Source organism: Acomys minous, assembly GCF_964271855.1.
Source record: "Acomys minous genome assembly, chromosome: 1".
NCBI lineage: Eukaryota > Metazoa > Chordata > Mammalia > Rodentia > Muridae > Acomys > Acomys minous.
In genome coordinates this window covers 30,720,516-30,735,760 of record NC_140483.1, presented here as the reverse complement: position 1 = coordinate 30,735,760, position 15,245 = coordinate 30,720,516, and the positions used below count along the sequence as shown (strand labels likewise).

General features: G+C 40.6%; 1 protein-coding gene across 5 annotated transcripts in view; it reads right to left on the bottom strand.

Moving 5' to 3' along the window:
- Nucleotides 1–15,245, bottom strand: part of DNM3 (dynamin 3) — a 469,385-nt gene that overhangs the window by 323,263 nt on the left and 130,877 nt on the right. For all 5 annotated transcript variants that reach the window (XM_084791206.1, XM_084791207.1, XM_084791203.1 and 2 more), the window contains exons 5-7: nucleotides 4,273–4,371; nucleotides 3,529–3,689; nucleotides 1,784–1,926 (exon numbers count right to left, since the gene is read on the bottom strand). In XM_084791206.1, the coding sequence (XP_084647332.1) occupies nucleotides 1,784–1,926; nucleotides 3,529–3,689; nucleotides 4,273–4,371 (403 nt within the window). The remainder of the gene's footprint in view (nucleotides 1–1,783; nucleotides 1,927–3,528; nucleotides 3,690–4,272; nucleotides 4,372–15,245) is intronic.

Below are 15,245 nucleotides of genomic sequence, written 5' to 3'. Positions count from 1 at the left end.
GTTAAACATGCTTATCTCTTCAAAGGAAGGAGATGATTGCCATCCCACATGGAATGCTGGGAAGGAATTTCGTTTACGATCTGGTAATCTTTTTGCTATCTGTAGGGCCAGGCTTCACCCAAATATTCTATTTGTGTATCCCAGATTCTCCCACACTAAGTCTTGAGCATTGCTTCTCAGTACATAAAACCCATCCATATGAGAAATTTCCCTTGTACTCTACAACAGTTTTACAGCCTAAGTAACTTCTATGCTATCTTAGGGCCAGGCTTATCCTGACTCCCGCTGGCATGTTTACTTCGATCATTCTCCCTAGACCTTTACCATCAGCATAGTTCCTGAGTCACTTGGACCCATCTTTATGGAAGAAGCCATGAGTGTTTTTGAAATCTTAAGCATTGCTGTTCACATGGGACTCCGTTCCTTGTCATCAAAAAACTTTTCTTCTCAAAATTGTGTTGTGCTTAAGTATGGCTAAAATAAACCACCTGGTGTCAGACTCCCAAAGTTTGGCCCGACACTGGTTAAATAAGTCAAGGTGAGTCTCATTTCTTGTCTCTCCTCACTGCCAGCCATGAAGCTTGCAGGAACCCATACACACACAACACACAGTAAAGATGCAGGAAGAGGGGACCTTTACATATGAAAGATTGGTTAAATAAAAAATAAAGGAGTTAAATTTTGCTTTGAGGTACGAGAAATAAAGGTGCCACAAAATAAGACAGAGAAATGGTTTAGTTGGTAAAAGGTTTGGTACCCAAGGAGGAGAACCTGAGGTCAGATGCCCAGTACCCACATAAAAAGTCAGGCACGGTAGCATGCACCTAAACTCCAACCACTGGAGGTGGGGGGTGGATGAGCCCTTGGGCTTGTGAGCTAGCTAGGTGAGCTAAATTGATGAGCTCCAGGGACGTAAGATCTCCTGTCTCAAAAAAATAAGGTAGAGAACAATTAAAGAAGACATTCAATGTTAACCTCTAACCTATACACCCTCACATACATCCATGCCTTCCCACATGCACACACACACACACACACACACACACACACACACACACACATCAATACACACAAATATAAATAAATAAATAGTACTATGAGAGACATCAGTTATCACCATTGATGGGCAGTTCAGGCATGTAGGGATACTAGGCAGCAGTCTTCCAGTTGCGATAGACCTAGCACAAGTCAACTCACAAGAATGAAGAGACAACTGTGTGGTCAAGAGGGGTCAAAGGAGAGATGAAAGGAGCTAGATTTCCCTATAAACTCTTCTTTCCTCCCTTAACATACCACAGGGATAAAGGAGATATGGGAAGATGAAAAGGTCATGAAGGAGTAAAAGCCCTGCTGATGTTTTATGCTTGAAGGTTAAACAGCCACATTAAAACCATTACCAGCGGGGAGAAGGCAGTTGAAATGTGATAGGTTCTAATTAAAACTTTCATTCTCATCCTACTGAAATACACAGAGACAAATCTCATGAAAAGTGGAAGTGGAGAAAAGAAAGCGACATCGACACCCAAAAGTTCCGCTATATACTATAAGTGATACGTGGGCATCTCTACCCACTGACTCCTGAGGGAGAACAAACAGCTGCTTAAGTTTATGACAACAGTAAAATCAGCAAGTGTTCCTTGAGAAAACACAATGATTCAAGGGTCACTGTATAGCGCACAGCATCATGTCTATGCCGCTCGCTGCTTCTAGAAAACAGTGTGACAAACATATGTAGGCAGAGCATGTGGTTTCAAGTGAGCAAAGGAAGAGGGAGGTGACCCACTGCAGCAGAGCTTTGGTCTTCCTCGTGGGGTCTTCCGGTTTGAAGTTTTTGTAGGCTTCTACTTCATGTTCTATGGAGAGCAGCTGTCCCTGTAGTTTGTTCCGGAAGTTGGGCAGGGTGTCTCGAATATGGTTGGTAAGTTGCTACATAAAACACAGCAAAAACCAGACATGTGTATGAGCGTGAGGAGCAGCGCCCAAGGTGAACTTCAGCCTCCACTGCTGCCCTCATCCTCACACCCGCAGAAGTCATGCACATTTGCAATGGACTGCACTGATGGATGGGGGGAAAGGAGTGTCTGCTCTTCTCCACTGCCCTTGAGCCTACCATACCCTGCTAGAATACACCTGCTGTTACCTGTGGGGCTGCCCTGCAGCACTTAGCACCGGGCTTAACATAGATCGCTGTTCATAGAAGGAACCTGAAGTTAAAATGGACTAGAAACATTGGAATCCAGTCAAAATTAACTCAACAAGAACCCAGGCATGGACCAACTTGGAGCGCCTGCAGCCTAGATGACTGATCATGCCCTTCTGCTTTCCTACTATACTTTATTTCTTGCAATCATAGTAATGAATTTCCCCTAGGATATTTTTAATCTGTTTGTACTTTACTTAGGACAATATAGATATGGGAACAACAACCTAAAAAGTTACTATCACTGGCTAAATTGGTGGTTCATGCGTGACCAACGTGTGTAGGTGTTTAAAATGTATTGGTGTCTTAAGTGATAGAGCCAAATGCTGCCTTGTGGCATCTAAATGCTCATTTGTCCTTAATCAAAAAGCATAAATTTTATGGTAGTCTGTTATGCCAGTTAAAAGCACATTACTGATCTTTATTTTCTAAAACTTCCTCAGTTGTTTAACCCAAGTGGTTCAGCTATAGAATCAGCTACTGTTACCATGACAACCTCCACTGATTCCCTCAAGGAGCCAACATCAGGATATTTGTGACTATCTGACTACTCATTGACAGAATATGTTCATACAGAAGAGTTCATAAGAGTTCATAAAGAAATTGTTAGGATATTTGTGACAGAAGCTACTAACCTCGTAAATCACTGCCATGGAAACTCGGGTAGGAAGCCCGTATTAGGTGACCACACATGCTTGCCAAGATGCTTGACTCCCATGTGGAAGACAATATGTATATAGTGTACTGAGGACTTATGGGAATGGTGCATGTATGCATGGAAGAGGGTAGGCTGAATAGCAATTCCTAGTCTATTCATTTTGAGTGACTGTGCTATCTGGAAAACATGTTTTTCAAATTAGTGGAAATCAATGACTACTTCATCAAGATTTATTGCTTCAATATTTTAAATTAAGAAAAACCAATAAATATTTAATAAAACCATTAAAAAGTTAATGGAAAAAAATCTAACCTAACTATCACAGTTTGACATTTGAAACAGATCCCAGAAGACTACCTTGCCAGAGTGAGGTAAGGTTAACTTAAGATAGTACATATTGTGAGTGAGTGAATGCTCACACATGTGTCTCCTGTTCGCTGTTCCTAAATCAGTGTGTGTGTGTTTGCTTTGAGTACTGTCAACAATACTGAGGTGGATTCAATTCCATGAGAATGGTAAGTATGTGGGTCTACATAATTCATTTTCAAAATTATTGTCAAAAGCAAAGTGAATCTTTTTCTGGACAAAGTAAATTTCATAATACGAAATGTTAATTCTAGTGGTCTCCACACTTCCTAATTGTACTTACTACTTAAAAGAATAATTTTACCTGGTTCAGGACCTTCTGGAGGTGCGGGGTCCCCATACGGTCAGCGATATGTCTATAAGCCGGGTGAGAAAGGAAAAACTTCCTCTCTGCCAGCATGGCCGCCTTGATGTCCTTCTTTCCGTCTATGTCCTTCTGGCTCCTGTTGACCACGCCCACGTAGCCTGGAACGAAACACAAGCCCGTGGCATTGGGCACACTTCCTGCCATTTGTTCTAGAGAAACTTCAAGGCTCTCTAACAGGCAAAATTAGTTTTCAGGTCTCAATCCTGAGTCTCTTTACAACATTCCATCCAAGATCTCACTATTCAATAAACGCCACTGATTTGGCTGGCTATTGATAGATCGTTGACATCAACAGAGTAATATCCCTCCCCTTTTTAAAGGTCTACACATTTTAAGAAACTATGCCCCAACCGTTGTGTCATATAGCAGGCAAGTAAATATCAGACTTAAAAGAGAACGGTGTATATTTATGTAGGCTATGATGAATATTTATAATCTTCCTTCAAGCTCCTTCCTTCCCCTGCTTTCTTATTCCTGTTATTTTAAAGACGTAGTTCTCTTCCTGAAATGTTCTTTAATACAACACGTGGGAGCATTGTGCCAATCCACATAACGTATGGCTAATAATAAATGACTCCCTTGTAACAGAGGAAGAAGTGAAGCCCAGCCTCCCCGTGGCTTTCCAGTCATTTCTCTGCCGTACTGTGAAAGGCGGGGCCCGCGGAACCCACAGCACATTACCCCTGCGCAGAGGCAGCAGCTTGTTCTCTAGCACATCCCGGGCATCCGTGCCTTCATCCATGAGATCCAGCTTGGTGATGACACCAATGGTCCTCAGACCTGTGCCGTGAGCAAACACAATCCTCACTACACAGTGAAACAAACAAAAAACAAACAAACAAACATTCGAGGGGCATGCATGTCTCAACACTGAACGGAAGGCTCATATTCCAGGCTCTTTCTCTCTAGCTCCCTGTTTCTCGTCTGCTGTCACACAGGTCTGCTGATTATCTGTGTAAAAGGGGGGGGGGCTACAAACCTATTTATTTGTGAGATAATTTTCCATCCAAGAGAGAAGAGCAGCTATGTCACAAAAATACTTCAAAATGCAGCCATGTTTCACTTAAACACAGAGACGTGGTTTGAGAAATGTGCTGTGTGTAGAATTAATCAGCGTGCAATGCAGTCACCATAGAGTGTGCTTATGTAAAGCAAGTGGCACAGGGCAGTGTCTCAGCGGGGCCTCCTGCTTGTAAGCAAGAGGTACAGTCAACTCAGTTGTTCCATAGTGGTCTCAAGAGTTAAGTTCCATAATGACGTCATGAGGCCACTGTCACATGTATGCATCTCACCATGAAAGGTAACGTTGTTATATAACGTAACTATGTGAGCTATATACACAAAGCAAAGAAGGAAAAAGATGGAAATTTTCATTATTTTTATTCATATCTTTGCAGTAAAAGAAGTCTTTGGATTCGTGAAGAATTGAACAGCATAGAAGCACTCAGAGAAAGCAGAGATGGAAATGTTAGAATGGTCAGAAGACAAAGTTGATGAATCATGTCTAAAATACACCATTAAAAATAAATAAATAAATAAATAAATAAATGGCTGTGAAGATACAATGCCCGAACAATTGGTGCCCTGGAGAGGAAAGCCCATGCCGAAACAGCCAGGCGTTGAGAATAGCCGATTCAAGAAAACGTCCCAAAGTGAAAGTTATGATTGTATAAGGTGAGTGAACTCAGACAGTGCCCAGCACAAGTGAAAACATAAGCAACCTGTCGCGTCAGTGTAAGATTTCAATCCACTAGAAACAGAACGTTCTCAAAGTTTTGCCAGATGGAGTTTTAAAAGGAAGCTGCACGGGAACGGTTGGGAGTCACGGCCATCTCAGCCTTCCCTTCCTAGCTGGGAGTCACGGCCATCTCAGCCTTCCCTTCCTAGCTGGGAGTCACGGCCATCTCAGCCCTTCCCTTCCTGGCTGGGAGTCACGGCCATCTCAGCCTTCCCTTCCTAGCTGGGAGTCACAGCCATCTCAGCCTTCCCTTCCTGGCTGGGAGTCACGGCCATCTCAGCCTTCCCAGACACAAACTGGGAAACTCAAAGGCTACAGAGAAACTGTTTCAAAACTCGGAAGGCAAAAGAATGTAGAATTCTAATTTATCAATAAATGTGACTGTAGAAAAATCCCAGAATATTTAAACTCCTTTTATTTTTCTCGTACCTAGTAAGGTACGTACCCTACAAAACAAGGGGGTAATCTAAAAAAATGAGAACCAGCAGCTATGTAGTGTCTTCCGCAGTAGGGTTACACCCCCTTTTTTCTGGAAGGCACCAAGGCCGACGCAATAGCTTATATTGGTTTGGGGAGGTGGGGCTCGAAGTGTTTCCCATGCCTATTGATGAGGTTTTGTTGGATAGATCTAGTTTGGGAGAGAAGCATTGTCCCTCCAAGTGCCATATGTCAATTAAGCATATGTTTATGCATATATAGTATATGTAATTGTAAGTAAATATAAAATAATTCACTATGGCTTTATCAAACAGCCTTAGTGTTATTTATCCCTCCTCTTCCCTCTTCACCTGAGTTTAAGAGCATGTAGGTATGGGAAAGTGATGTGAGGACTTATAAGTTTTCTTCCTCCACACTACCAAGTCAAATAAAAATTCAAAGCATTTAAATATCAAGAAGTAGCCATATAAACCTATTATATAGAGACAGGGAGTCAAATGCCAAATGCAACAGCTACAAAGGCTGAGTGGGTACCTCAGGAAACAGGAAAGTAGGAATCAGGGGGGGATAGGATAAAAGACTTTTATCAAAAGGGTAGACAGTGTCTTTTAGCATCACCAACTGACTTTAGGATATATAGATATAGATAGCTATAGAGATAAATTAATAAGTAATACAACATTTAATATAATATATAATGTTAATATGTAATATACTATAAATATCTCAAGTGTGTGTGTATGTGTGTGTGTGTGTGTGTAACTTTAAGAAATATATAGGTATAATTTTAGTTTTTAAAAGCTGGTCACAAAGCATCTCTTTCCTACTCCTGTATTTCTGAAAAGGCAGCCAAATCCAGTGTACCAGAAATGGAGACTAGGCCTGTTTTCTTTTTCTTCACATTTGGCTCCACAAATAGGCAGCTTAAAATAATCAATGAATGAACTCCTGCTGGCAGTGCCAAGACCTGCATTGATGGATCTCAAAAAGCCATTGTCAGAAGAGATTTCAAAGGCTTTCGAGTCACGCCCCTGGGAATTTAAAGACCTGCATAAAACAGAACACATTGTTGATCCCTGATCCCGTGCCAGTCTCATTAAGAAGTCAAAACGAAAACCATATGAGATAGGTGCTATTACTTTCTCAATTATACAGGGTAGGAAAAGTGAGAAGAAAAATACACTCGCCTAAGAGGTCACAGCCTCTACACATGAGGCTGGAGTTCGGTGGTACTAAATTCAACAACTTCGTTCCATTTATAATCACACTAATTTTTCTGCACCCCAGCTCTCAGGTTCTAGAAGTAATTAGCTGTGTTCTTCGACACTTTAGTCATAGCATCTAGTCCCACTTTTCTGTAGAACTAGGTGTTGCCTACAAGTCAGAATTCTGGAGATGGGAGTGATTTCCAGATTGAAGAGGTCTCTGGTGGTGAGGGAAGGGCAGGTTACAGGTTAAAACACTCTTTAACCCTCTTGATAAGACAAAAGTTTGGAGTGGTTATAATTTTTACATTTTTTTTGTGTGTGCTTCTGCTGTGCTTTTCTCCAATAAAGAAGAAGCCACAATGCTGAGAACCAGTGACTCCTAGGCTTGGCCTTGAGAAGACACAGATACTTCAAAAATCTGATGCTTATGCAGAGCGGAAGTTCAGTGCACTGACTTAGGAAGAGACCTCTCGCCTCTTCTCAGCTCTGGGCTGAGCATTTCTTCACCGGCAGGAAATGGAGTCTGTCAGTTGCGCAGCCACATGCCCCAGCTCCCTGCTGCACAGGAGTAGTCATTAGCAACACTTGTAGCTAATTCTCGAAAGTCCCCTTTTCTGAAGAAGAAGCTTTATGGGTTCTCCAGGTCATCATCACAGAAAGGGGAAGGTAGCGACTTTGAAATCTAAACTGAATAACAGGAGTCTAGTAAACAGCTCAGTTCCATCTTCACAACTGGTATAAACGGGTCAAAGCAGCAGCAACAGCTTGTACATCTGTCAGATGGAAGATCACAGTGAAAGAGTCTGCCAAAAATCTTTGGCAAGACAGGTGAAAGAAAAAAAAAAACAATTCCATTTTACAAAAGTAGAAATTGAAATACAAGTTCTAGAGAAGTTTCGTGGCAGCACTCTCCCATGCTACCTAGGCTTACTCTCAGTACACAGTGAACTATTAAAATGACGCTGCCATTTCTTCCACGCATGTGTGCTGTGAACTGTAAGCAGTGTAGTTCTTTTTGTCTCGTTAAGAAGTGGAACCAAACCAAGCCACAGACAACCGATCTTGGAAGAGGAGAGCTGCCACAGTGAACATCTGGCTTAGAAAGGTTGAGTGGCAGAGTAACAATTACCGCAGGCTAGTGAGAGAGCTGATCTGTGTTCTACAACAACTGTAGGCTGGGTGCATACAATGACTTGTGGAGCTTCCTGTCAGGAAGATCCAGAGTGCTCGTTTCTTGTGATTGCTCCTTGCCACTTTAAAATGTTTCAAAATCATATTAGTCGTACAAGGAATGTATCATTTTGTGAATAGAAATAAGAGGTTCAAAAACCTATAAACTTAAGTCAGCTAATCTTTTAAAAGCCCAAGTGTTTTTACGACTCAAACACTAGAAGAAAACAAAAGTCAATTAAGAATTTTTGTTTAAGAAAATCATCAATAATTTCTGCATTAGGCCATAATAATAATCATGGAATTCAGACATATCCTTCTTTGGTGAGTATACAGTGTGTGTGTGTGTGTGTGTGTGTGTGTGTGTGTGTGTGTGTGTGTGTGTGTTCATGTCTGTGTGTGCATATGTCAGGGGACATGTACATGCACACGTACATGTATTATGTATTCACATTCATGTAGAGATCATAGGCTGATGTCCTGTATCTTCCTCCTTTACTCTCCTCCACCTCATATATTCAGGCTGTATCTCTCTCTCTTGAACCCAGAATTAGTTGATTAGCTAGTCAGTCTTCTCCAAGTGTCTCCTCGTCTCTTGCTCCCATGTGTTGGGATCATGGGCATGCTGTCACACCCACCAGCATGTCTGTGGGTACCAGGGACCTCAGCTCTGGTCCTCATGCTTGCTTGCATGGCCAGTACTTTATTCACTGAGCTATATCTCCCCAGCCTTAGACACACTTCTCTTTTATAAACTCTAGGAAACTAGACAAGCATTGATATGAAAACTGTTTCAGACATTGAACAACACGTTTCAAAGAACTGTGATGGCGAGAGAAGAAAAACAGAATCAGCTTCACAGCCACTTTCTGCTTCGTGGCACTTTTCAGACGATGAGTAGGAGGATGCCATCCAAAGAGACATCATTAGTGATGCTTAATTCGGGAGACACAAGCTAGCATCTAAGGACACTGGGATGTTGGACTTTGCAGAAGAGCACACCAGATAAGGAGAAGCCAAGAAAAGAAAGAGCTCAAGAAATTTTCATGGAAGCTCTTCAAGTCTCTGTAAACAGAGGTATGTGTTAAGTAAGAACTCCATTTGGATGGCAGAAGAAAGAAAATGTCGGATATGCTAGGCCAAATAACTCCCAGAGCTTTCATAGGAATGGGAGTCATTAAGATCCTGCGAGAAAACACAGAGACAACCTGGGGAAGATGAGGTACAGGAGACACCAGATGGGTCAAACTACAGGAGACACCACCGCAGACCAACCCTATGAGAACATGAAAAACTGCATTAAGACAAACAAACAAACAAATTCAAACTGACCTTCAGGTAATGTAGCTACTCTTTAAGATAAAATCTGGTGCACTTTTGGAGAACACAATAAAATTCAGAACCCAATAAGGTAAAAGGAGACAGCTCAGTGCTTAAAAGTACTTGCTGCTCATGCAGATGACTCAAGTGTGGGTTCCAACACTCGTATCAGGAAGTTCAGAACTGTCTGCAACTCCAGCTCTAGGAGATCCAGCGCCCTCTTCTGGCCTTCATATGTACCACATTCATGTGCACATATTCTTACACAGACACACATATAAACACAAATTTTTTCAAACTAAGTCTTTTTAAAAAATATGTCATACATAAACTCATATCAGAAAGCTTTCTATACAGTTCCAAAACATTTGGAAATTGGGGGATAGGTCCTGGAATAACCAGAGGCTATAAAAGAAGTCACAAGGAAACTTCAGAATAGAGACAGAATCCTCAGCTTACTGTGGTTCAACTCAGAATGTTTTTTAAAGTATAATTTATTTGTTTTTACTTGTGTGTACACGTTTTGAAGTCACATGAAACCCTTTAGGAGTCATTTCTCCATGTGGGTTTTAGGGATCCCAGGGTCGTCAGGCTGGGAAGCAAGTGTCTTTTCCCACTGAATCATCCTACCAACCTAAGGATCTCTGGATTCTATGAAGGTGCAAAGGAAGACTCATTCAGTAGAGCCCACATGCTGAATTTTGCTCTTTGATCCTTTCCTGCACTAGCTATCTGTTCTTGAATACATGGCTTTATGATACTAAGCAATGACAAAAGCTGCAACTCCTAGCCTGCCCAGAAGAAAACAATGGGTTCTCAGAACTATATTCTGATGCTAATCTATGCTGTTCTATACATTAAGTATATCGATGGCATTTTAGAATCTTATTGTATTTTTGATTTATCAGCACATAGCTCTATCATACATGAAGGAGCATCTGTATTCTAAACTGAATAAGATAAAGCTCATCATATCAAAGTGTTTGGTATATAACGACACCAAAGATTAGCTGTTTTCAAATGCTATTGCCATCTAAGGAAGGCTTAAAACCAACAATCTAAGAATCTATCTTAAGAAATTAGAGGACAACAAATTAAATCCAAAGTAAGAAGTATGAGTATTAATAATAAAAGTGGAAGTAAATTGAATAGGGTATATATAAGTAATAGAAATAGTCAATTAAATCAAAGGCTCATTGTTTGAAAAGATTGGTAACATTATTTATGTTTACTCTTTAACTCAACTTTTACTGGAGTGCTCAACCAAACCAAGAAGGACAATTCAAATTGTTTACAGTTGTGAAGAAAAAAGAGTTTGTTTGTTTGTTCATTTGTTTTAGATGAAAGAAAAACTTTGTATGCAACATGATTTATTCTATATGTAGAATATCTCAAAGATCCAACAAAATCAATGAGAGTAAACAAGTAAGTTTATTAAGATCACAGATTACAAGGATACAAAAATAACTTATATACTGTGTTTATACTAGCAATCAAAAATTAAAATACTAGGGATATATCTAATGAATTTTATATGGAAAATATAAACTGAAAGTTGTATTTGATGAAAAGACTTAAATAAAATTTAAAAACCCCACACAATGTTGTTTCAATGCTATTAAGATTTTTTCCAAATAAGTATGTAATTGTACCATCCAATAAAACATAATAAAAAAGTATCCTTGTGTGTGAAACTTTCTCAGACAAAAGCTATTAGCCATATGAAACTGAGTACCAAAAGTACAGCAATATGATAGAGGAACTAATTTTAAATTTTTATTTACCTTAAACTAATTTAAATTTTAATAGCTTCATGTAGATAGATGATAACATATAAGATCGTAGGAGTTGTAGATGTAATGTTATTTCAAACAAAAATCCAGTAAGCCTGTTTTAGAAATTGAAAAACTGATTAAAAATTTAGATGAAACTATAGCATATGTATTATAGGAAATAATACATATGTGTACATAGATATTTATAAAATCTGTTTCAATCTTTGCTACAAAGCTCTAATAATCACAACAGTATAACACAGGCACAGGGATAGCCACACAGACAACTGTAATAAAGTAGCAAGGCTGGAAGGGTAAATATAGATGTAATAATTTATCAATAAAATATCAAACATATAATACACGAATGTGCATATGCATGCATGTATAATTAGCTTTGGACAAAGATATCTGTATAATTCAATGCAGAAGAAATAATCTGTTTAATACAAATTATCCCAAAACTGAGACTTTGACCTTTCACTCTACACACACACACACACACACACACACACACACACACACACACACAGGATCACAGACATAAATTTAAGCTAAACCTATAAAACTTCTCAAGGAAAAGCAAAGAAGAATTTCTGTAACTGTAGAGAGGACTCAAGAAGTATGCGCTGCATAAGGAGAACTGTAGAATTGACATCAAAACATCAAAGTTGAGATCTGTTCTTCTAGATCTAAGGTTCCAGACTAAAACAGTAAGCTGCAGAGTGAGGGAACACATTCAAAGTATATAATGAAAAATTTCCAACAAAACGTATTGTGAAAACCTCATAACTTAAATCTAGGAAGACACACTTTAATTTAAAAAACAGGCAAAGGGGTTAGAAGTGTAGCTCAGAAAGAAAGAAGTTGCTTAGAAAATGTTTGTTTTAATCCCCAGCACCGCAAAACAAATAAGCAGGCAAAAGGTTTGAATGGACATTTCATAAAACAATACATACAGACGGCAAACAATGACACAGAATGACTCTCAGTGTTGCACACCAGAGAAAGGCAAGGCAGTACCACCATGGGGCATTCAAATGACAGCAACTGAAACTAGGAAGGCCAAATGTCAGTCAGCACATGGAATGTCCAAGACAGATATTGTACTGGAGATAAGGCTTGTGCAACCTCTAACTGGGTATCAGTTGAGTAGGGTTCTTCAGATGCTACTGTGTGTTGATACAGAAATCCCTTCCTTGGCTGTTTTCTCAAGTGAAATAAGATGTGTGAACAAAGAAATGATGTACAATGGCATTCATGATAGCTTTATGTGTGATCCTTCAAAACTAGAAATAGCCTAAACCTATATTTAAAGGTGGGCACATCGTCAAAACGGGGTACATACACAGGGAAATACAAGTCAGCAACTCACAAACATGAGTGGGGAAGCTGGCAGCAGTGAAGCGATCTCAAGAGGGAGCCGAGAGTAATGAATGCTGCTATACTACCTGACTCCAGGGAAATGAGAGACAGACAAATCGAATTTACAAGGACAGAAAGTGGTTTCAAGTGGGGTGTGCTGGTCAAGACTGACTTGGGAGTTCACACAAGGGAACCCTTGTGGGTGGTGGACGTGCACTCTAGATCACCTGTGGTGGGCAGACCGTGGTCTCAACTTTGCCAAAACACATCCGACTTCACACTTACAATATATACCTCCCTGTGTGGGCCTCTGGTCTATAGTAGCCTCAATTAACCCCGGTGAGCTTGAGAGAGAGAGAGAGGAGAGAGAGGAGAGAGAGAGGAGAGAGAGGAGAGAGAGAGGAGAGAGAGAGGAGAGAGAGGAGAGAGAGAGAGAGAGGAGAGAAAGAGAGAGGAGAGAGAGGAGAGAGAGAGGAGAGAGAGAGAAAGAGAGGAAGGAAGGAAGGAAGGAAGGAAGGAAGGAAGGAAGGAAGGAAGAGCAAGAGCAAGAACTGGGGAAGTAGAGGTACTATATTTGTATCAAACATAGAATTAAAACACTTAGGAGCTAAATCTAGAGAAATCTCTGGGCACTGTTGCTTCTGTGTAGACGTAACTAGAAGCAGATAGTCAAGAAACAAAGAGGCCACCTTAAAAAAAAACTTGATGTGCCAAGTTTGTATGAGAAGGAGGCAGATCTTGAAAGATATGTTTCTCTCAAGAAGGGCAACAGCCCCCATGCCTACTTCAGCTATGACAAAAAGAGAATATTTTCCAATGCCCAAGTTCACATAGCTAATAAGTGGGGGAGCCAAAACTCACACTCTGGCAGCATGGCTCCGCGGTTTGTGCTATTAACCACTAGCTCTGCTTTAATATGTAATTCTTGCATTGTTACAGTTTCATTAATGTAAATTCTTAATAAGGCAAAGTTTCCAACGAATGTGTTTGCTTTTTTAGCAGAACAGATTGTGCTTTCGTTGCAGCATGCTGCTGCGTCCTGGTCTCGCCTAGCTGCTAGTAGCTTTCACTGTCCTTCATGACCCATCTTTATAGTCACCAAATGACCCCAACATACCATGTTCTGGTCTAAATAACAACCCTCACCTCCTTCTTGCCTTCACTCAACCCCAGTTCTTTCTTTTGTGTTGCAGAGGAGACAGCACAGTCACTTGGGTGACACAAAGCCCTGGGCTGAGGAAAGAGCTGATACTGAAAAATTTCTTAATGATTCTCCAAACCAAAATCTTCTGATACACAGAAAAACACAGCTTGGTGCTGATCAACATCTGGCCATGACACCTATTCCTTCTCCTTGCTGCCATCCTACCAAATGCCTCCATGGTCAACAGCAACACACGCACGCACGCACGCACGCACACATGCACGCACGCTACCAGGATGGTTTAGCATCCTGGGATTCCTTACCACCCTTAGTTCCACCACTAGCTCCAGGCAGGGCTGATGTGTATGAAGCTGGTGATGGATGCAGGTCTCTGACTGGTTCATTCCTTGAGCCAATAATTCACCTGCATCCCTTTGGGCAGTTCCCTCTTCCACAGCCACATCCTACACGGGTGTGATCTGGAATTACCTGTCCTCGCTATAAATCGAAAGTGCTAGCATTCTAGTATCTACCCATAGTTCCTAGTCTGCAGTCCCTCTGCTCTTTATAAAAATACACTGTCGTTCTCCACTCTTGTCCAGAAGCCCAGTCCTAAAATATTTCCTTCTTTAAAGCTTATGGGTATTCTTCTTCTTCTCCTTCTCCTTCTTCTTCTTCTTCTGTTCCTTCCTTTCTTCCAAACACTTACAGTCCACCTCTCAAACTACTTTTAAGATATCCTCAATTCTCTTTGCCACATTCTCACCCTTCTAACCAAGCTGGCAAAACCCTAACCCCAAAGCAATCCAGATGTTTCCCTCAACCCCCATGCTCCTGAGTGTCTTGGAGAACAGTGGAAGCGTGGTGCAGATGGAGTCAGTCTTCCACGGTGCTGTTCAACACAGCTCTCCTTAGACGTCCACACTACCTCCCTCCCTCTCTCTCCATCCTCTGGACTCACCCTCAACCCTAATTCTAAGTTTATAGACCTTCCAGATATCTACAATAAGGATAAGCGTGGGGGCGGGGTCTAGCTGCACACATACTCTTACTTTACTCATCTCTTTTGTCAAAAACAAAAAACAAAAAACAAAAAAGTTTTACTGTTTTACTGTCCACAGTATATAGCAATCACTCAAGAAATGTTTGAAAGATTTTTAAAAAGGAAAAAAGAATGAGCAAGATGAAAGAGAGGATGAGGAAGGGAGGGAGGGAGGGAGGGAAGGAAAGAGTTCTGGAAAACCAGTCAAGGAAAATGCAAAAGTTATAGACACTTAGAAGAGTTGTGGGGTTTTGTTTGGTTGGTTGGTTTTGGTCATGTTTTATTTATACTGCTAAGAAACAATTACATGGATCTACTTTGGTTGTATATTTAGGAGATGGCCTGCAGAATGTTTTCAGAGAAACATTTTTTAAATGTTTCTGTACTAATAGGAATGTGGAAAACACGAGCTCTTATCAGAGTCTTAGAGTAAGATGTAACTGCTTAGGCAGCT